Genomic DNA, 24,018 nt, shown 5'->3' on the forward strand with positions numbered 1-24,018 from the left:
GCGGCGCGGGACTGATGCTATGAGCAGAGCGGAGCGAGCCGCCCGCGCAGTCCTGCAGGAGGCGTCGGGCGCTGCGCGGCGCTCGGGACCCGGACCGCTCCTCTCCGCCTCTCCTCGCCCTGTGGTGGTTATTTGGCGCTGTCCTTAGCCCCGCTGCCGCTCGGAGGACACGGTCGCAGCCGAGAAGAGCCGCCGGGGGTTTTGTGTGAGTGTGTGTGTGTGTGGAATAACTGCAGACATGACTGCGTGGAGGAAATTCAAGTCTCTGCTGGTTTTCTGCGCGGGGCTCCTCACTGCAGCTCAGGGTAAGATTTGGGTTTCTTGCACTGGATTCGTGTAGCCTGTGGTTATGGCACTGGTTTCCCCCCTCAGCTAAGCCGCTACTGCTCGGATGAGCTCTCTCCCTCGCTTCGTTTCTGCGCCGGGAAACAGCAGGCTCCCCGAGCCCCGTCTCCCTTCTCCCTGCCTCCCACCTCCCGCCGGCTCCGCCGGTGTTCCCCGAGGGCTCAGTTCCCGGTTGGCCACTTCCCCCGGGAGAAAGCAGCCCCCAGGAGTTGGGCAGCAGCCGCTGCGGCGCTGCGAGAGGAGACGTGCGCATCCAGCCGCCTGGGCAGCGCCGGAGTTTGGGAACACTTCGGTCTCCGCGCACGCACGAACGGCACTCGCTGCCGTGCGAGGGACAGTCCCCGGGCTGGCAAGTTTGGCTCTCCCCTCCTCCCGCCTCCCCGGCTTTTGCCGTGCTCAGGGGGGAGCGCGGAGTGGGTGGCCGCGGAAAGCCGCCCCCGCCTGCCTTCAGCCGGCTCCGCTCCACGCAAGTTACGCGGAGGCGGGGATGTGGGGCCGGGGTCCCCCTCCGCCAGCTGCCTGCCCATGCCGGCGGGAAGAGGGCTCCTCTGCTCGGCGTGCGGTGGGGAGCGTCTCCCACCCCGAGCTGGGTTTCTCCTTAAAATCAATGGGGGGAGGGAGGAGAAACGAGGGGGGTGACGGTGGAGAATTGGGTTACACAACTTCAGTGCTGGCTTCAGCCCCATCACTTGCCTCATCGCTGGAGACAACAACTTCCCCATTATTCACTTCGCCTCTCATTAGCCCTGCGCTTTTTCATGCTGGGAGAGAGATGCGAGCGTGTGTGTGTGAGAGAGAGCAAGAGCGGGAGGGAGGCTGCTCGCAGCTGAGCACCTGTCCCCGTTACAGCCTCTGCCTTCTCCCACCTCGCTCCCGGCTGTTTCTGCTGCCTCCGGGAGGACGGTTCCCCTTGCGGTCTGTGCTGTCTGAGGCTCCCTTAACCCTTCCAAGGCGCTTTACATCGTTCCCACCATTTTAGTTTTCTCACTGCTTTTTTTTCGGTGCGGGGGTGGCTGGAGCGGGACAAGCCGACCGCAGCCCGGGCTGGCGGGCGAGGCTGGAGCCTTCCCCGTCCTGCGGGTGCCCGCGTCCGGGCTCCTTCATCTGCCCGGGCGGCACCGCAGGGTGCCCTCCCTCGGGCAGCTTCTGGCCGTGATCCGCAGGGAGAAGCGGTGGAAGGCCAGCCCGAGCTGCCGGCAACCGGGCGGGAGCTTTGCCCGGTCCGGAGGACCGGCTGCGGCTCCGCGCCAGCCCGGTGGCACCGCTCCTCTGCCCGGATTCTGCCGCTGCCTCGGTTCTCCAGGCAACGCCACCCGGCTGCTCCCGGCCGCGCTGAATCCGTGGGGAAGGGAGCGCGGGGGAGGAGAGGCGCCCGGGCTTCCTGGGCTGTGAAACGGGCGGCTCCCGGAGACGGGGCTGTGCTCGGCGGCACACACAGCCCGGGGCGGGCGGAGGCTTCTCGGCGTGGCCGCCCAGCCCAAACTTCCAGCATCCCCCCCCGGTGCCTCGGTCCGCGCCCGCGCGGGGCTTGGCAGCCGCTCCCAGCCCGCACACGTGCCGGGCGCCCCGGCGCTGCCCCGGGCGGGGGCCGGGCGGGCGGGGGAGCCCCGGGCCGGGCGGTGGAGCTGAGCCCGGCCGCCACAAACGGGGGCCCGGCCGCCCCGGGACGAGCTGCAGCGGCAGCCGCGGCTGCGCCGGCTCCCGGGGCGGGCCAACACCCGCGACTCATTTGTTAAATACACTGAAGCTGGTTCTGTCGTTTGACATTTAAGTGTTTTCTTCTCATGGCTGACAGCACATATGAAAAGCTGGAGGCTGGATCATGGTTATTCTGAGGAGATCCGACGTGTTTTGCTTACATACGAAGGCTTTGCCAGGAACATTTGGGCACTGCCTCTGATGCTGCTCTGCAGAATGTAATTATACCTCGCTTAATATGGAGCAGCAACACACCTACTTAAAGGCTACAAACTGACTTAATATTGAAGTCAAACAACAGGTAGAAGGGGAACCAGCGGAGACATTTGACATAATTCTTTCCCATTTACCTTCCCAGGCAATCGAGCACAGGTACCTATATTTAGTCAAATATAATCCTGAGGCTGAAATTACATTTACAGTTTAGAACGTGAAAGAACTCCTTCCTTAGTAACATGAAGAGCCTAGGCTTTCAGGAGCACATAAAATTTTAATTAATAGATCCCCAGAACACTTTGTTTTACCAGCCCCTTGGTAGTCGAATCATTTGGTAGTCACTGTAATAGGAATTCACCTGGGTTTTCATAAGCTATTTGCAATGTAGAACTACGTATTGCTTAATACTTAAAATTGTCCTGGTACGTGTTTTCAAGATCATTTCCTGGACTTGTTCAGATAACCAAATACAACACCTTCATCGCCACCTAATTGCCTCAAACAAAATGTGCATAAGCAGGCTTATGCACAGAGGTATCATTCAGATTAACGGAAATAGCAAAGGGAAAACATTTCTGTTCTTAAATTGAATCTAGACAGTGAAAGGACTCCCACATCTTCGGCTTAGGATTTTGTTAAAAAAAAAAAAAAAAAAAGAAAAAGAAATAAACCCCAAAACATTTTATGTACCCTCTGTTTGCTGCTATCACTTTGTGAAAATAATTGCTATGACTACATCACACAAAGTTACCACTGTGTTTAAGGCCTGCTCCTGTTGGACGGAGAATGTTTGTCTCTTTTAAAGTCATGTATTTTCTCTCTCTTGAAAGCAGTGTTTCTCCAACTGTGAAGCTGGTCTCTCTAGAGAGGCTCCATTCTCTTCCAGAGAAGACTAAAGCAATTCTAGGGAAAATGAGCTGAAAAAAAGGATTTTTTTAAAAGAACATCAGAGCTAGGTGTTGAATATCCAGCTGCAAAACCAGGTGTTCAATGGATGCATTCCCCATCCCTCAGCCCAGTGAGGAATTGGCCATAGAAAGACAGATAAGAGAGTAGCCAGCTCTGACCACATAATAATTCAATGTAAAAATGCATTTACTTTCTGGTAAGAACTGTATCTTTCCCAATTTTCCATCAAGATATGTATATAATGTCCTTAACTCTGTATACGAGTAGGAAATATGGTCAATTTGAATATGATGTAGTGGAGACCATATCAGTTCAACAAAGATTCCCCAAACACTCATTTTAGACCTTCGAACCCATAGATGAGATTTGAATTCCCACTGTCAGCCAGTACAAGGTTATCAGTTTCTTTGGTGTGCGTGGAACAGGATACTGGTGTGAGGAGCTGGAGATGCTATACAAGCACATGCAGGTGTGAGCACACATGAACTTCAGGATGTATTGAAATCTGTGGGGGCACTTCAGCACCGTCTGTGATCTGTATATATAGGAATCATTCTGCAGATTGTTTTCTGTTTATTTTACTGACTGTCACTCCTATGTCCCTTTACACAGACATGTATGATTTTGATCAGGTATGGGTTTTTTGATTGGGGAGGGGGGGCAGTTGTCATTTTTTTCCCCTGCAGACTGCTTTTGCTATACAAACATGGAATCTAACTCTTCATCTTATTATTACCCATTATATGGTAGTGTCATTACATGCATTGATATATGCAAGTTTTAAAAAGACATCTGTGGGACTTTGGCCTCGATATCATTTACATTCATGAACACTTTGGCCCCACCAAATTAGGAACAATCTGAAACTGCATATATTTTAAACAGAAACCAATGCATTCAAGATTTACCATGCTCTCTAGAAAGGCTGAAAAACCCTAGGGACCACCAATTTCAACTTTTTCAAGACATGTCATCTGTACACTGTCACATTAAACTTCCTCTTGCAACCTTTCCTCGGAAAAGTAACTGCTTAATAGTGTGACTGTGTATAACCTCCAATGAATTTAAAGATAAGGTGTAATTCCATTTTGCTCAAATCTGTATTGAACTGTCATGTCTTTGACCATGATGACATTATTCTGCTAGTAAACAGCTTTAAGTGTAAGCAGAGATACTGCAGAGTGGTGCCGGGCTGCCTGTAACCAGCAGAGGGATGCAGTGTGGAAAGGGGAATTGCTGGTATAGTTATACAATCCACCCAAGCGGTAGTGTAAGTGTGAGACATGATCTCTAATAAAACTCCAGTATACAACTGGATTTAAATCAGGGTCACCGAATAAGAATCTGGCCTCTAGTTCTCCATATGGCTGCAAAATTAGCCAGATTAGACTGAGCTAAATTGGATGTTCTTCCAATTTCTGCAGTGCACAAAGAATGTGAATCATATGGAAATTCTCCTAATGTCTATGAATCACTTTCTTTTACTTAGATATTTTACTTTTCTACGTCACCTGCAATTTCCTTTAAACCATTTTTATCAACCAGTAACTTTTGAAATAGGGAAAAATGCTATTAATGCCTGAGGAAAGCTGTTAAGATCTTACTTTGTCCTTACACATCTTTGTTCTGGCTGGATGAAAGACTTCACTCCACTATATGACATTTCTATTGCGTTTAAGACAATCTACACTATATCTCTTATAAGCATTTCTCAATGGAATAACTGCTTAAACAAATTACTTGGGTTATTGCTAGTGTTATATAGACACACAAAGGCAACATTTATCAGTTGCCTGCATTTAGTAAATGAACGGTAAATGGAGGCACACATGCACTGAAAACTCTTACAAGAGTAATACTGCATCTTATTGCCAATAAGAAGTCTTACTTGCTCAGAGGCAATAAGTTTTTTCTGCATTTCTTACTCATATTAAAAAAAAATAGAGAAAATTACAACAGTTTCTTGCCATTTTTACCTGGAGGGCACATTCAGTTAAAAGGGCAGAGCAAGATTTAATCACTGTTATATTGCTGGTGATTAACCAGAATTCCTCTTGATTAATGAGAATATCATCAATGATTTGCTTTTAGCAAATGATAAGCCAAAAAAAAAATCACAAGTTCTTGCAACTATAGTAATGCTTTAATTTCCAGCATAAAAATTAATCACAGTTTGTTACAGCTTTATAATTATTAAATTATGCATTTTAACAATATATTCATGCATATTCCGAAATAGTGATTCCACCTCTTTCAATTTCATTTTTTGAGTCATCACTGTCAAGTAAGAGGTAACTTTGGACAGTTGTGAGGGCCCTGTTCTGCTGCAGTGGAAACAGAAATTTCTACTGATTTCAGCAGTAGCTGGATTGGCCAATTCTGAAAAGATTGCTACTCTGAATAAGGCAGGCACGGTAGATACTGCAGCTGAATAGTGGATCCAGACCCTGTTTAATATGAGCTGTCGTGGCTGAGAACTTCTGACAATGTTTACATCCATGTATGACTGAAAAAAAGGAAAACTGTATGAATCTCAGCAATCAACCTTGATAATATTGAAAGATTTATATGTTTATGGAAATAATTTGTTTTTAAACAGTATCTCTGATATCTCCAAGTGTAGTTTTATCTGACTTCTACCTTGCTTCCTCTTTTTTTCTCTGTGTTTTCCTTAAAGAAATTATGAAGGACAATATACAGAGAAACTTTGTATCATTTTAGTCTTTGGATGTTTTATGTCTCTCTTACAGTATCCCATGGATACTGAAGCACAGAATCATGTTCCGTATTCATGTCTCCATTGTACAGTGGCTTTCCAAAAGAAACGTTTGCAGCACTGCAGCTGACACAGAGCTGAATAAATAATAATGAATAAAACTTTGTGTGCAGTGTTTGTTTCTGCAAAATTGCATAAAATATGGTCAGCATTTTAAAATTACATTTTGCAACATTTGCATTATGCCTTATTCTCAATCTCAAGGCAATGACTTTTTCATGCAATTTTGCCCAACGTGAAGTTTTTCTTACTTCTTGTCTGAAAGTTTTCCTTGTCTTTTTATGAGGGAGCCATTTCTAAACCTTTATTGGAGTTCTTTTTGTTAAAATGTTCTTACAATTCTGTTGTTTGTGGCAAACGACATTTGGCAGAGGGCAAATCTAGGGCTAGGGATATGTATTTTCCTCATTCTATGATTTGCAGATCGAATGTAGCCAATGATATAATACTTCATAAATCATTGTTTACTTCCTTTGACCTGTATTACTTGCCATGTCGTGTTCACATACAAAAACCAAGAGAACACACATATTCAAACTTATATTTTGCTTACACTGGTGCTGAAACACCAGCAATGCACAGTGCACTGGGAAAAAAAGTGCAGCTGTCCTTGCTCTGTATTTGAAGCTCAGGTTCAAGGGTGGACCTAAACACACTGGGGACCACAACCAGGATATTATTTTTTTTATATACTGGCCCAGCTGTAGCTTGGATTTAAAGCACCTTCACTGTGCTTGCAAGGCCTGCTGCTGAAATGGATGGGGGAGCTTGGCTCACTTGGCTTAGTGTATCCAAAATACATGAACGAGAGCTTAGGCTTGGCTTTGGGTATCGTGCTTGAGCTAGAACTTGCCTTGTATGAGTGCATCAGGGTTCAGTCTGAATTCATGGTGTGTATAACATGGATTCACTTGTAGCTTGGGACCCACATCAGACTGCCGGTGTGCAACACTGCTGGAGGTACTAGGAACAGGGAAGCGATTTTGCCAGGAAGCACCCGATGTTGGGAAGCAAGTGGCTAGGTATCGCAGGAACACACGTGAGCTCATGGAACCTGCTTTGTCCTGAACCTTAGAAAAAGAACGCAGGTGGCTGTGATGATAAGAAAAAAGGAAAGAAAGAGCAATGCTTCTTGCACAACAGTGAAGCTTTTGAAAAGGCCATTTTGATAAAATAAAAAAAAAAGCAGCAAAGTGTTTTAACTTATTTTTAGACTAATTTTACATGCTTCTGGTTGTGAAACAAATGGTCATGACAAATCACACTGTTCCCACTAATGTCTGTGGGATATCAATGCAGAATCTGACTGCTTCCAAGTGACTAAGTACACTACTTTAGCTTTGCCCCAGCAGCCAGATTCTCTATTGGTATCCCGCTGATGTTTCTTATAATACATAGATTGAGTCATACCAAGTATTTTTTTGGGGGAAAAGCTGTTTTATAATTCACTTTTAGAACCTCAGTACAATCAAGCAACTGCTAACATCACACTAGGTGACCCTCTGCATTTGTAGACATCTCTCTTGAGAAATTAAATTGATTTTCTTTATCTTAGCATGTAAATATCCCCAGCGCACACTTTGAACCGTTGTTTGCAGTGTCTTTAACACTGAAGAATGTAGTGTTAATAGATTTTACGAAGTCAACAGTTGCAGCAGTAGTAGCATTTTGATCATGAGCTATACTCAGCCATTTCGATCTTGCTTTCCCATGAAACCTATATAGGCGAGGCTTTATCATGGTATTTAATTAACATAAATGCAAATGCTGAAATTTTCCTTTCTTTTTTCCAAGTGCATAATGTAGTTAACTTGAAACAAATCTGCCAGTTCATAGAGAAAGAGCATTCTGCTATGCAGAGCTAGGTATGTTGGATATAGACTCTAGTCGTCAGCTGAATAGTTTGGGTTGCTGTATGTCACATTCTGACCAGTCAGGACCTGATCCAAAGGCTGGGGAACTCACAGAAAAAAAAAATCTCATTAACCTTAAAGGACTTTGAATCTGGCTTTTATTATAGCCACATATCACACAGAGAACTTGCATTAAAATAAGAATGCTGGAACAAATCTAATGATAATAAAGAGAATTCAAACACTTAGTTATTCTTGTTAATATGAAATGTTATGCAAACAATCACAGAAATGCTGTTTACATTGAAGATACATGATGCCTCAAATTTTTTGACCTATCTGAAGTGTATCTCACTCCAATGGCTTTCACATTCACCAGCTATATAATTTATTTTCTTCTGAGGAGAGATTAACCTTTAATTGCTTTCTTTAGCAACATTTAATAAACAGACTGATAGCATGGAGATGATCTATGCAAACAGCAAAGAAGGATTTCTTCAACATGTTGCCATGACAATTCAGATTTTTCCTGTCAACTCTTGAGAAGCTCCAAAGTAATTTCTTTAAAGCAATGAATCAGGGAATGTTTTGGAAATTGAAGTTGCTCTTTTTTTTCAATTAGTATAATTTAAGATAGTGAGGGGCCTGACCCAAAAGATTTAAAAATCTACAAACAAGAACTATTGAAAAAAATATATCATCATGAAACCCTCTTCATAGATCTCTGTTGATTTACACCAGCAGAGAAGCTGACTTCAGATGCATTGAGTGTTTCTGATTTCATTTATTAATTATATGATAATAATAAATAGTCATCATAAAAACAATAATGGGTAATGAAGAGTGGAGAGGCCAGCTTAGAGCTGTCATTTTGATCTTCATGACAATATTTTATCTTGCAGCTATTTTGAGGAAATTAGATTATAGAAGGATTATAGAACAAAGAAGGACTAGTAATTTTATTTTTGTTACAGTTGCAATTATAAAATTAGTTCAATGAATGAGGAATAAAATCAAAAGGCTGTTGTCCACATATTTAAATTACTATCCAGGATACTTCCCATGTACAATGTTATTACTAATTAAACTGAAATTCCCCCTTTGGATTTGTTTTAAATGAAATGGATTGCTTTGAAAATACCTAAAACTACTCCAAACTACTTTATTTTAATTCTTAAGAAATAAAGTACTGGCTTAAAGAGGTATTTCTTAGGTTGCTGTCAGCAGTGAGGGAAACATAGTAAAAGAGAAGAAGATAACGTGAGGTTCTGTTTCTGCTGGGAAAATAAGTTTCTCTGTACAGAAGACAAGAGAAGTAGCTCAGTAATGGTTTTTTTTTCTAAAATGTTCCTGGCAAATGATGGCTACTGAGTTGGTGTAGTTTGTTTACCACTTTGCAATGGATTTGAGATGAGTCATATCACATTAGAAGGAAAATCGAGAAGTTGTTTTGTCAAAGTGAATTCAGTTTTCCTTTTTTTCATATATACTCAAATTATTAGCTCTCTTTAAACAGAGTCACCTAACTGATTTGGGTTTTTTTTACTGTTGATTCTCATTGTGTCCATAAATACGAGTTCCTGTTGCTAGAAATGGTAAGCACAGATCTATAATTTCCATATACTGGATAAGGTGATGGAGCTGGAGTCTCCTTTCAGTTAGCCTCATTCATCTTGTTTAATGTACTAGCCATTTTATTGTCAAGCTAGTTTGGACCACAATAATTTCAACCTCTACAAGCACAATTGTTTTTTGCAAGCCTTTCTATCCCCTTGCCTTCAGAGCATTTCTGTCTTACTTCCTTACTGACTTTATAAGTTCACTTTACTGGTAATGTATCTCAGTGTGTCCACAAACAGGGTTAAGGTAAAGTGGTACTTACTTATATGAATATTTGATAAAGAAACAGACTTGTGGATGGAATACTCTTATGATACATCAGGTCATATGCATTCAGCATGAAAAACAACCTTCTTTTTCCAAAATGTCTGATGGAAGATGAGATTCATTTATTGAATAAAAGAACATGTACATACTGAACAATAAAAGCATCTGTCTGAGCTCATTTTCCCTGCAAAACAAGATTTAGTTCAAAGTTCAAGGATGCTAGGAAGGGGGCAGAAGGTACTGTTTATTGTCAAGAGCCTAGATTTGTATTTTTACTTTCTTTTCAGGAGTGCCAAATATTTGCAGTTCCCGCTGACTTAAAAGAAAACTGCAGATCTCAGCACTTTTGAACATCAAGGAATTTGTACTGTACTTACTCTTACACTTGAGACTCATCATAATCTGAATGTAATATAGTGCTGTAAAGAGAATGGATAGACAACAATATACAGCATTTGCCACTGCTATCTCCCAGGTAGTATCTGAATTAAGCAAAGTTTCCAAATCTAGAATTGTGTTATTTTTTCAGGAAGGAGAGATTCCTCAAGGGAAGTTGTGGTTTGTTTTTCTTTAAAACTGTTGTATTTAAGTAATTCTGCCTATTAAAAAAAACCCCTGGATCTGATGTACCCTGGAACAAAATGTTTGTGATTATAAAGCGAACATTAAAAGCAGCAGCAAATCTGAATTTGGAGGGAAGCCAACTCATAGACTACTGGCTATATTAGATAATGGAGGCTGTTGTCCTGGCCCAGAATTAAAAACAATCGGTTCCACCTCCACTTTGTTTCCTCTATAAGTATTAATAATTTTTACATTTATCCCACATTGATGGTAACTAATTACAGTTCCTTGGGGCTCCATTTTTCTTTCTAAGAAACAGGCCATTTGTAAAGGGTGAGGCAGTACTTTACAGCTCTGGTGGGAAAAAGGTATCTACCCAGTTTTACCACTGTAGGATAGGCACCCAACTTCTTTTGACATTATTGTGCATCACTCTGCAGACCATATTAGCAGGATGGGTAGATTTGTGCAAATGTTTTGAATGTGCTTTGTCACATAGCACTGGCACATTCAGGTACAGTTTTGTAAAGCAGAAGCATTTTATGCGACTGTCTCGACATCAGTTTGCTTCTCAGACCTACTCAGTCACATTGCTGTTGTCTAGGTACTATTCCAAAAGACCGATGTACGTGAGGATCAGGTCCCCTGGAGGGAAAAAAATCAATTAAAAAAAGAAACTACTCTTTGACACTAGAAAGATAATGTACTGCCCACTGTGAAAAAATAAGCTATTGTGGTGACAGAGACTGTGGCAGGTGAGGGATGGGCATTCAGCACAGAGGACAGCACAGGCAGCTGATGGAAATCATTCTTATATTTCATTGACACTCTCCAATAGTACCACTGAGGAAGATAAGCTATCTCAAAAAAAAAAAAGTGCTACATATGAAAAAGTATGACAGCATGTAATGGGGATTTCAGTCAGGACTATTTTATTTTTTTTAAAATCAGTCCTTACTCTTGTCATTTGCCCTCTCCCACTTCATTATTTTCTAGGATATTTTGTCCATTATTACATTTATTCTTTAAATGAGACTTCATTATGCAATGACCTGTATAGTGTGATTTATTAATTTGCTTTATGGTAAATCCTAGAGTATAGGGACCCATTATACCAAGTATTACATGAACATAGAGAAAATGAAATGGACAACATTGTGAAAAGAAACTCAAGTCTGGGGAATGTTATTTCCTGTATGACCAGAATCAAGCAAAAATACCTTATCTTCCGAAATTTAGCCCATAGCAGCTTCATGCTGCCCTGTATTTTACAGAGGACATAGTCTAGATTAGTTCACTCTCATTCATCAATAATTATTCAAGTTTTTTTCTGATCTCCATTACTGGTATTTGCCTTACTGAAGAGCACTGCATAATCATCTTCCCTTATTGTCTCCAGTAACACAGGCTGGTGTAGTCTTACTGAGCAGAACTGGTAATACACCTCAAAACTTAGAGGCGCTCTCAGTAGAAGCCCTGGTGCCACTACTGTGCAGGTCTGATGTGGTCTGATAAATAACGACCAGCGCCTGCATGAGGTGGCAGTTTAGTTGCTGAGCTGATACACAGGCTTTACGCTGATGTGCTGAAAGTAACGGCTTTTATCTTGTAGGACTGGCAGAGCTGGCACCATCAGATTTGCAACATTAAGCACTATTTCTCTTTCCTTTCCCCTTACTGTTTCTTTAAAATTTTCCTTTTGTAGACCTTATCTTTCTTGTTGCAGTTACTCTATAATTTCCTGCTCTGTTGAAGGAGTATAAGATGCCTTCTTTGTTATGCTCCAAAGTGGCTGTTTAACATCCCCATGGAGGAAAGCACCCAGGGTCTAATCTGTGATGACTCCTGCACGGGGAGCAACCACTACAAAGAATGAAGATGGGCACAGGGCACTCAAGACTCAAAGTACTAAGTCCAGGGACATAAGCTGTGCCCAGATTTTGTGTAAGTCCCATGAATTTGGTTAACTTTCAGTCTTCTCTTATTTAAAAATGCAAAAAGCGTCACAACAAATCAGACCAAAATATCCTCTCTCTGACAATGGCCATTAGCAAATGCATAGAAAAAATTGCAAGAAACAAGATATAGACAACCTTATATTTTAGCAGCCTCTGGCCAGTTTAGGGAACTCTTAGCCAGAGGTTGCATCTGTGTCCAACATCCATCAACAAATTTAACCTTCATGAATCTGTTCTTGAACCTACTCATAATTCAAACTACCACACTATTTTCTGACAATCTGTTTTACAATTTAATTCCTGCTGTGCAAAAAAGCACTGCCTTTTGCTTGGTCTGAAGCTTCTACCTGCTCATTTCCCTGAGCACTTCCAGCTCTTCAGAAATACTTCACCCTGCACAGAACTTTGCATCTGATAGAGAGGAAGGGGTGATGTGAACCTGTAAATTATATACGTTTCCCATGTACACCTAAAAATTCCATATGGATATTTATATTAAATAACTTCAAATAATAGTAATGTATGATTCCCAAATGCACTTCTCATAATTTTTAATGATTGTGATGTTGTAGTCAGTGTTGCTGATCCACTTAAAAGAATAATAGTCTGTATTTCGTTATAAACAGCCACTTCCCTCTATCTCACCTCATTACCTAGTTTTTATTGTCATCAATAGTATTTTGATTCTTTGCTTTCCAATAAATAGCAAAGAATGTGCGCAGTGACCATCTGAATGACAGTGATGTTCAACATTTTGCCCTATGAGAGATTTCTGGAGGGAGAGCAGAGAAAATGCATCGAAAATTAGGTCCTGGTAAGAAATGAATACAGCAAACTAGCTGCTTAGTGATCTCCTCTCCTACTGACATCGACTTCCATGGAGTGTGTTAGTAGCTCATTGGTAATATAAAGTGCACTGTACAGTAGCTTCGTCTTACATATATATATGCTATTTGCCCCTCTGTGGTCCAATGTACCACTGGTCACAAGTCATATCTTGATAACGTTCTCTTCCCAAAGCAAAAGCAAAAAGTTTGGTGAAAACTGTTGGGGGTTGTGACAAACTTTAATGGTGGGATCTGGTGAAGGATTGGGTTTTTGCAGAGATTAGGGAAACACTGCAAGAATTCCTGTTAGAAAAGGTTTGGGAAGAGATCCATTATACTGAGAACGCTGAAATAGTGTCATCCTTCTAAATGAACCAATTCCCCCTGTCCCGCCCAGGACCCAAATATAGAACAAATTGCAAAAAATAACAGAGTAACATTGAAAATTCTGTCTCTAGATAGATACTTATCTCAAACCTTAAAACATGCAAGATATTCTGTGAGCTCCAATCATAGGTTCCTGGGTTTAGTTTCATATTAGAAAATTCCTCACTGTCTGAAAAAGAATTGTTTCTTTTTCTCCCTAAGACCCTCCTACATGCGTTTAAGCTGGCTCTGAACGGGATGTTCAAATTCTGCCCTTCCCCTTTATTTTACCTATTCCTCTCAGGACTGTCTGTAGAAAAGTCTATGAGCATCATAAAAACAAAACGAAGTGATGCAAATAAATAATTAGCAAAAACATAGCTGACCATTAGGAACAAGAGTAACATGAGATAGAAGAAACCAGAATCTCTTTTAATGTTAGCAAGTCTCCCATGACTGTTCTTGCTCCTTCATTCTGAAAGGCTCTGTTTCATTTCCATAAAAGAGAAATTTCTGAATATTTCTTGATAGAGTCTATTCAGGAAAGGAAGGCATTAATTACTCCTGTCCTGTGCAAACAAAATCATTGCTTAGCTTTTAAGAACTGACAAGAACACAAGTTTCAGAAAGATGACTGGAAAAGGACTGCATCCAAACAAGATGTAATGTATGTGATGTACTACAATCTAAATTTCCAGTGAGACGAGGGAAAGATTGAGTTCTTTGAGTAGGACTGTTTTAATGGGATAACAAAATTATTTTTCAAGCAAGTTTTGTTTTCTGCTTGGTTAGAAAAAAAAAAAACGTTTATTAAAATAAGGAAATGTCTGAACAACTAAAGATTATGATCAAAAACCAGATTAAGTTTACAAATAAATACTGTGTTTGATTAAAAAGTAATTGCTCATTTTAGGTAACAATACATTAATGCTGGTTTGGGATGACATAAATATTTGTGTAGTCTTGTGTTTATATATTAAGCTTGCCTCTTTTAAGAATTACTCACTTGACCATAGCAAAAATGCCATATATAATATCTCAAACACTTTCATCGAAGGATCAGATAGCATGTACATTTAGTTGCTTGAATTAGTAGAATTTTCTTCAGAGAAAATTATTTAAAGAGATTTTGTTGATTAACTATAACATTCCTTACTGTTATGTTGCTGTCATAATCCTTCAATATCTGTCTTTTCTTCTCTCTGCCTAGAATTGTTTTTGGTTAGTGTAGTGTATGTACCTGAAAATTTCAGAAAACAAAAACCTGCTGATTATTCTAATGCAATATTAATTCAAGAGCTAGATCTGAGTTGTGCTGAACTCTTCAGTTCCTAATTAATTTCATGGATGTTGAGGACACTCAGCGGTAAATAAATACAGAGAAGAATTTAAGCATCAAGGTCTCCCTTTATTGTGAAGAAATTTACATCTAGTACTTAGATTACTGAACTACCACTCAATGGCTACTTTAACCCCAGAAACACCCAAATTTACACATGCCTATTTTTCTTTAGAAAATTTCCTTTGAGGCGAAAATCACATTTCTGGGCATACTCAGAACATTTGCATACTTTTGTATAGGACTGTTATTGAACAGTGATTGTAATTTTCAATATAGATGCTCTTCCATAGGGATAAACCTGCTAGGCTTTCTTTAAGTCTTTGGCCTTACATAAGACATTCCTGGGGTTGGAAGTGGTGCCCTCTCATTTTTCCACAGTAGAGAGAGTAATTTAACAGTTGGAGCACTTAGCTAGATTGTGAAAAATTTACGTTCAACTTCCTCTTCCCTGAGAAAGTTAAAGCCTGTCTCATCCTTTTTTTCTGACATTTACTGTGACTGCCCTAGGCTCTCCCCTGTTGGTGCCATGAAGATTTCTTGCTAAAGTTTCCTTTGGAGGTAGAAGGTTTGGGTTCCAAACCTTGCTTAAAGGAACTCAATATAAAATATTTAAAAAGCTGCTGGAACAGTTAACTGGACTCCTACTGGTCCCCTCTTACACGGAGAGCATTACTTGCCACATCAGAGTTGCGCTCCCGGTTGGGTTTCTGTCTTGCTCAGTGATTATTCAATTATTCTATGAAAAGTGGAACTGTAAGTAGTCTACCTGGAACACTGCTCTGGGGTTCATTTGCCAGGAAGCACCTAAAAGATAGGTGCTGCAATACCTGTTTTCAGCTCATTTCAGGAAAAAGTCAATAGCTTTTCTCATCAGGACTTAACAATCATCACATTATGTCTTTCAAATAAAATCTACGAAGAAATCTTACAAAGAGAGGTATGCTATTATCAGGGGGGTTGTTTGATTTGTCCTGTGGTTCATATTTATTTAAGACCTAGGCAAAATATTTTTTTATTCTAGTACAAACTTTGCAGCACCACTTAACTAATGAGGTATCTGACACATCTCTGGTGACAACACCATTGATGTTGGAGAGATGAAAAAGCTAAGGTGAGGTATAACACTCCGATTTGGATTTGCATGTATTAGTCTTAATGTGCCCAGTTACCATAGTAATGAATATAGTATAAACACATGTGTGTACCTGTGTCTGAGAGAGAGAGAACTGCAGTCATTTGAATCTATTGTGGAGATAGTCCCATAGTTACCTTTCACTGTTCTTCAAGTTTTGTCCATTTTCCTAATGATGTAAAAAACATTCTCTTTGTTTATGCATGCAGCATCCACGGCAAGCTGCTGCCACACAGGATGATGTCTTGTCTGAAGTACTTCACCCTAACCCATTGAAGTGCCGCAGCTCAAGTCCATGACCTTGAACTTCAACGAGGGATTTCTGAAATACCAGAGTGATGTGCTGGCAGTTTATTGCCTTGCTTATGAGCTGCAACATTACATGGGTTTTCACCTCAAGGCACAGGGAGTCACTAATCGAGACTGGAGCCCACAGATGTGTAAATTTATCACTAAGTCCATGTCCCTCAGGATGACACATTGCATTTTGGCTCCCTGTAAGTGGAGGAATGCATTTGGAACAACTTTTGATAGCTATGCCACCATGCTAAGGATTAGAGCACCCTGGAAATCTCCTCCCCACCTCCATGAATGCAAAGTGACCAAAATCTTTTGAATTTTACCACTCTATATTGACAACAACAGTTTGTTCCGTTTTACTACGTGTAGTAAAATAGCACATACACGTGGACACAGAACAAACCCCCCAACAACAAAAGAAACAGCATGAAGTACACACTTTTTGTGATTTTTGTTTTTCTCATCAAAATCAGTTTTGAAAACATATTTTTAAACAGCTAGTGAGGAACCCAGAGGGACAAAAGGCTATTTACTGACAAAATTTAAACCAGATCTGTCTAGGAATGATTTTTGCAGATTGAAAAAAGGCAAGCAAATTTTCAAAAAAAGATTAAAGACAGTCCAAGAAACTATACATCCGTGAACTTAACAAGGGTTGTGGGGAAAATTAAACTACCATAAGGAAGTGTGAAAGAACAGCTTGAAAATCAGTTTGATTAAGGATAACCAGCATAGATTCAGGCAGGGGAGGTCATGCTTAACTAACCTGCTGGAGTTCTTTGAAGATATTACTGCCATTGTAGATAAGGGGAATTCAATGGATGTAGTCTACTTGTAAGCGTTTGACAAGGCACCACATCTGAGATTAATGGCTAAAAGAAATCATCATGAAGGCAAAGAAACTGTGGGATGGAAAACTAGTTTAAGTGTAGGCCACAAAGGGAAAATCTGGACAGAGTTTCAGAAGAGTCAGTGTTAGGCCCTCTGTTGTTTGTGACTATGTATGTCTGAATGTAAGTGATGGGGGGGAATTTGTAGCTTATGTAAGTGATGGGGTCTAAAAGCATAGCAAGAAGCGCAGAGCAATGTGATCATATTCAAAAGGTGTTGTATCCTCTATATAACTTGTCTAGCAAAAATAAACAGAATTTGGATAGCAAAATACAGAATAATTAATCTAGAAACACAAAAACAAATTAGAAAATACTCACTAAATAAAACAATCATCCTATATACTAAGCAAGAAAAAAACCCTGGGAATTATTGAGGAAATAAATTGAAGTCATCAGCCCAGAGCAAAGCAGCATTTTAAAAGGTCAACAAGATGCAAAGATGTTTAGAAGCCAGAAAACATATCAAAGAAAAAAGAATATTGTTAAGTGTACAAAAAATTGTAGTAAAAGCATCTCTAGGACATGGTCTACAATATTGCTAATAGTTGTTCTGGGAAAATAATATTTTCATGTTGGGATTCATTGTAGGGAAACAAAGGATATAAGGTCCCAATAGCTGAACTGTGAAGAATGTTAAAGAACCACAGGTTTCTTTACTGTAAGCCAGGAAAATATATGATGTTTTTATTACAGTAGAACCTAGGGATTCAAGTCAAAATTAAGGTCCTATTGTGTTAGGCACGCTAGTGGAAGCAGCACCTTCCTGTGCCAAGGAGCTTATAATAAAACAGCTTAACTATACAGACAAGGGGAAAAAAAGACACAAATGACACAATAATTTTTCCAAAGAATGTCTGTGCCTGAATTGTGATCTAGGATTCATATTTTATGAGTCCCAAGTCAATATTTTATATAATGAGTTACATTAGTCCTTTATAGGTATAAGGGTTTTGTTTAATATGGGGTTGAAAACCTAGGTGATTATTTATTTTATACATATATATAAGCTTAGAAATAGCAAATTGTCACACTGCATTTACTCAGGTCTTAACCTTAGTCACTGACTCCACAGACCTCTACTTAAATCTAATAAAGCTTAGATTAACTTCTTAAGGAATCTCCATATTAATTCCTAAATATTTGAATTCTAGAGCAAGAAATACATATTATTTTTTAAGAGAAAATATTTTTTTTTTATATATATATATATATGTAAGTAAGTCCAGTAGGTATTTGCTTTTATGGGAGAAAAATGAGATTAAAAAAATTAACAAAAAATTACTGAAATGGCTATTTTTTTATTAAGATGGTCTTAATTTCTTCCTGACTTTCTTATGGTCTGAGATCTGCTAGGAAAGAAAAATAATTGTCAGAAGATCAGCATTTCCCTCTAGTTATGGAAAGTTTCTTTGCTGTGTGACTCAGAGCTTTGAAGTTGATGTATTCAATCTTTTATACATATATTCACTCTTATAGCTGGGGCTATATCCAAAAAAGGACTTTGCTGCTACAACACTAAGAGCCCTGGTGCCTAAATTCCAAACATCTGGTCCCAAAAAATGAAACTAGAAGTCTGTGTTAAGCTTTATTTGTTGTCTGGGAAAACTAAGACCTCTTGGAATAGAATCGTAAATAGGCACCAAGCAGAAGATACAATACCTCCTCTCCCTTCCTCCTCTAGGAGAGAAATATTTCACTCAGTCCTGCAAGAAGGAAATCCTTCTTTCTTCCTACATTCCATCTTCCTAGCTATCCTCTTCTCTTCTTAACCCATAAGACAAGCCATTGTCATTTTAATTTTAAAATATAATGACATTAAGAATCCTATCCGGCTTTCATGTTCTTCAGTGCAATACAGTTAGGGATATAGCACCCGCATTGCTTCAGTACCTACATCTCTCAGGGCAGAGGGAACAGACCAGAAGGAGACTGCCTCTGGTAACACTTCTTTACTAGCCAAAATAGAGACAGGCAATGTTAGCGCCTCCTTATAATATACATTCAGTGAATATGCCTATACACCAAACTGCATGAATAACTCAGTCCGAGGTTGACCGTTCTTTGCTCAGATGGCACATAGCCTCCTGTCTGGTGGTGACTGTAGATCCTACTCCTAAACCTTTGTGTTATTCTTTATATGGTTGAGGCTCATGTAAAATACTCCTGATCTTCCAGTCCAAGCAAGTTTTACTCAGAGTGAACTTTGCAATGGCAACATGAGTCAATGAAAACATTGGTAGCCCTAGTTTGGTAACGGTTCTGAACTGACTCATCTACGGTAGCATTTGTAGTCACTATTGAGGAATTTACTGTGTGTGGGGAGAGGTGCAATCTGAAGGCAAGGCACTCCCAGGAACTTGGGTCAAGGGCATTTTTTGTATCTGTCTCCTCTCATGTCAATCCTGATCATAAACACAGGTAGGGGCAGAGAGCACAGCCTTCCTTTAGGGCTTGTTTCACTCGGATGAAAACAATTCAAGACTGATGTGGAGGATTTGGGAGAGAATAATGGTATCCTACTGATCTGGTGGGGGTTCATGGAAAGTTTTGGGCTCTAAAACATCCTATAACAACTTTTTTACACTTCATACATGGAAGTCATTGGAAAAAGCTCAAGCATCATAGAGTTTAGGTGCTTCCAGGTTGAGGCAGAAACAGTTTTCAGGGTACTTATTTGGGCACTTCAGTTCCAGTTAAGCCCTGACCTTGTTTTCAGCAAGGAAGATGCTACATCCCTGGTTCAGGGGTGCACGACAAGGCACCGAGCACCATGGCCATCCAGCATGCTGAGCCCAGTGGGGAGGCTGGCAGCCAGGGATGCTGGTGGAGGGGCTGGGAGGCCGGTGGGGAGGCTGGCAGCTGGGAAGACTGGTGGGGAGGCTGGCTTCTTTCCTCCCTCTCGGTTATGAGATGCAGAGTCAGAGGGAGGCCTGCAGGTGTGACTGCTGTCAAAGACAAAGGCCTGATTCTTATTAGTCCACTTTGCTTTTGACTTTACTATAGATACGACTGGAGTTTTTAAAATTATCTTTCTCAGGCATGAAGAAGTGCATTTTAAATTTTCTGATTAGATAATGAGTAGTCTTTTTCTGAACCAAAAAAGAAATCCAGGTTAACATCTTGCAGAACAGTTTTTATGGAACACTGACAGCAAAAGCTGTTTCTTGAAAAGAAGAAAATGAGTACATTTACTTGATGCAGGGTGTTATAGCTGAGTAGAGAAGAGGCATGCTATTTTCTATTTACCATTTCTTTCTCTATGCATTTATTCTGTTAACATTGAAATCAAGCAAAACATTTTTTTTTCTTTATAAATGTCTTGAGAATATAATCTGTGGTAAACAGTTTATTAATCATTTGCTGCTTAAAACACACAGGTTTAGCAATCTGTCTTAGCTATTTATATAAAACCAGGCAAACGATTTTCATGTCATGCTCCCAAACCATATTTACTTAAAAAAAGAAAGTTGATAAATTGTTTACTGCAGCAAGACAGCATAAATTTTATATCAGATTTCAAGTGAAGAGATATATTGTTTATGTGACAGACTTCTGTGTTCTTCCCAGTTAAAATTCTTTCAGAAATAAGCAACTGAAAAACTTTTAAAACCCTAGTATCTTTATTAATTCACTTTACCTAGCAAAGTTTTTAAGCTTTCATAACTCATAAAAGCAAAGATATCACTACAGACTTGTCTAGGGTCCAGAAGGTAATAAAATCTTACACTAGTTCTGTATGTCAGAATTTTCATAATTTTCAAAACATTATTCATCACTGACAAAGATTTGCTGTGTGTTTTGCATGGTCTACTCCATATACAAAGTATGATTTTAGAAATTACTTAAATTCTTTCCAAATTTTCTCAAATGTTCCTATTGTTGGAAACAATTCCAACAGTTTCAGGCACATTGTATTCATAGAAAATGTGCAGCTTTTTAGTTTGAGAATGAAAAAAACCTACCCTAAAAGCTTGAAGTGGAGCTATTGCTGGCTTTCAGAAAATACCACTACGAATCTGTCTATTTTCCCTGATTGTTTTTATTAGGATAACAGGAGTCCACCAGATACTATTTGACACACTGGGACAGATACCAAACAATCAGAAAGTACAAAAGGTGAGATTCCAGAGAGAAAAGTATGATTATACCACTTGTTACTCTTTCATACACATTTAAACGTTCACTTACTGGATAACAAAGCAAAAAACCTTTTGACCACTCTCTACAGAGAACAGCAACTGTCTCCTGTGGAGCTCGGTGGACAGTGAAGTAATTTTTTTTAAAGATAGGATTTAATGGTTATAAAATGTTAATCCATCTGGGTGGCTTAGGAATCAAAATCTTATTTTCGAAGTGATTTGGACATTTAGAGTAAGTCCCGTTCAAGGATTCAGGTGTTACAATGAGTAGAATCAAAAGGCTCTCTCCAGGCATCAGATTCCCTACACTTGTGTAGGGAGTGTTAGATGCCAGAGAACAGAGCCCAAGCAGCAGCACACTGAATGGGCAGTGTCTGACGGACAGCAATTAGAGAATATTTTGGTCCCTCAGAACGTCAAAGAATCACACATCAGTTCTTGACAAGTCAGCTACAGAAACCTCTCCTGAATCAGGGTGCCTAAATGTTTTCTTTAGAGAAAAACAGTCAAGGTCACTTTTTAAAGGACTGGTGCCAGACGAGGAGGGAGTAATACTGTGATCTTTATACAATGTTGACTAGTTGCAGCATGTGCCAAATGTCATTTCTTTTTGCCACAATAGGGGATTTATATCTATACTTCTTATTCGCTTAGAAGTTGTTCTAACCATTAATCTCTGGCACTTGGGTTGTGCTTCCTGCCAAAACATTTCCATTGTGTGGAAAAGAATTCAGGGTACCTTGGGTCAGTGAGGTGCATCTAGAAGCAGGAAGTTTAGGAACTCATATGGTAAAGACCTTTTTTATTTTAACAAACAATTATGACTCTAAATAAAAAAAAAAATCTTGGCAGAAGGACTGATTCTTAGATTTTCCCTTTCCTAAACAAATGTCCAGATTACCATATTATAGTTTCATATGTCATGCTCTCTCCCAACAGAGGACTGTTTATGTATGCCGTACAGAATTAGGCAACTTCAAAAGGAGAGGCTGAGAACAGACATTGTGTTTAGGATACCACTAAGATGAGGAGATGTGAACTTGAATACCTCTGTCAAAGGGCCAATGTCCTGGCTGAATAGTTCTTCAACACCAGCAATACCTAGGTAAACTATGGCATAAAGTGAGAAACTGCCTTTATTTTTTGCACAGTCTGATCCATTGAAATATTCTAACAGCACAAATCAGATCAGATCTTTCACATAACGTAGATGAAGAAAGATCTTCTTTCTATATTGTTGTTTATTAGACTTCGAGATGGTCAGTACTAAAATGGTTTTGAATTTGCCCAGAAGCAGACCAGGATGTACCTGGGGTAGTCTCATGCTGAAAACAGGGTGCCCAGAGGTCAGGTTGCAGCAGAGTAATCCTTTGCCCTTATGCTGGTGATTAAGTCCCTTTGTGGAGTTACTCTTCTGATACTCTAATAACTTTTACTCTATATTTAAAAGTTTTGTTTCTTTTGTTGCTTCATATACTAAATCCTATTTCTTTTACAACTTTGCAGTGTTATTTATTCTATTTTTATTTACTTCAGTACAACATCAGCATAAGTAGTTATTAAATCAAAATACTGACTTCTTAACATTTTCATGGCTATTAATATTAATATTAATGTGTGTAATGGAGAATAATCAGGTCAGTTGATCTCAGTGAATGAATATTATATATTAACAATGGCCTGCTAGATATACACGAGGCTGCGTTAAAAGTTTTTATGAGATTTACCTCTTCTGCGTTATCTTAGTTTTGAGTGTAAGTATTCTAGGAATGTAAATTACTCAACCTATCTTTAAATTTTTAATAGAAACTTTCTAGTTTGTAAATTAAAGTTGATAGTATGGTTTTGCAATGTGAATAGTCATGGCATTCTAAGAAACTGCCTATTAGCTAAGCTGAGACTACCGAATACCTTAGCTCACCCTAAATACGAGCTAAAGTCATAAATCAATACAGATCAGCTTCTCTAAGACTCTCTGAGAGTACACACAGGATAGTCATAACTTGGCTGATGCAGGAGGGATTTGTTAAGTTACTGTAACCTAATCAAGTGTTAACTTCTCAGGTTGCACAATGCTCAGGGCATTGTACTTATCCCCTTATCTTGTGCTAAGTGCCATCCATATCTAGTAAGAGTATTATTAACGAGAGCAATGTATCATTATTGCACGTGCAGTAACTTAGCCTTTTGTAGTTGATTCCTTTGCTAAAGTTATTTCAATGCAGACAGGCAGATTTCTGTGGGCACACTGCAATAGTGCGGGTCGCTTTCATGCAGCCCCATGGAAGCCCTGCCAAGGCATGTCATGCTCCTATGGCATGACACACAGTAGAGGAACAAAAAACCTAAGAAAAAAATGTAAGATGGCAGCTTCTAAAGCACATTTTTAGCAGGGATATAGTTAAAAATCCTTTCACAAATTCAACCTTTTTTTTTTCTTTCTCCGCATTATGATTCTTGGCACTGGTTGCTACACTACCTTATACTAGAAAGACAACAGTGTCACCACACTGATTCAAGTTTTCTGGAGCACAGCCTTTGTTCTGTAAAGAAAAATCATTGGTGCTTTCTTCCCAGTTTTCTCCCTCCAGCTGAATAAGCAATGGCCTTGAGGAGCATGACTCTGGTCTGCACCGTGAAGATCTGTACACTCACAGCTAATAACTGTATTTGTAATTCCTGACCATATTAGCCTTGCCAACAGGTGAATTACAGTCTTTTGAGTGCATTAATATCTATAAGCTAGCCCTCCAGCTTGCAGGGCCAGTAGAAATGGTAAAGATAGTAACTTACCAAACACTCCCATTAAGTGC

At 39.9% G+C, this 24,018-nt stretch overlaps 1 protein-coding gene across 1 annotated transcript in view; it reads left to right on the forward strand.

The window, feature by feature from the left end:
• The first annotated feature begins 238 nt into the window (after nucleotides 1–238).
• Nucleotides 239–24,018, forward strand: part of CSMD1 (CUB and Sushi multiple domains 1) — a 1,256,706-nt gene continuing 1,232,926 nt past the window's right edge. Inside the window, exon 1 of the mRNA XM_059835885.1 lies at nucleotides 239–305. Coding sequence (XP_059691868.1) covers nucleotides 239–305 — 67 coding nt within the window. The remainder of the gene's footprint in view (nucleotides 306–24,018) is intronic.

The sequence above is a fragment of the Gavia stellata genome, chromosome 2 (assembly GCF_030936135.1).
Source record: "Gavia stellata isolate bGavSte3 chromosome 2, bGavSte3.hap2, whole genome shotgun sequence".
NCBI lineage: Eukaryota > Metazoa > Chordata > Aves > Gaviiformes > Gaviidae > Gavia > Gavia stellata.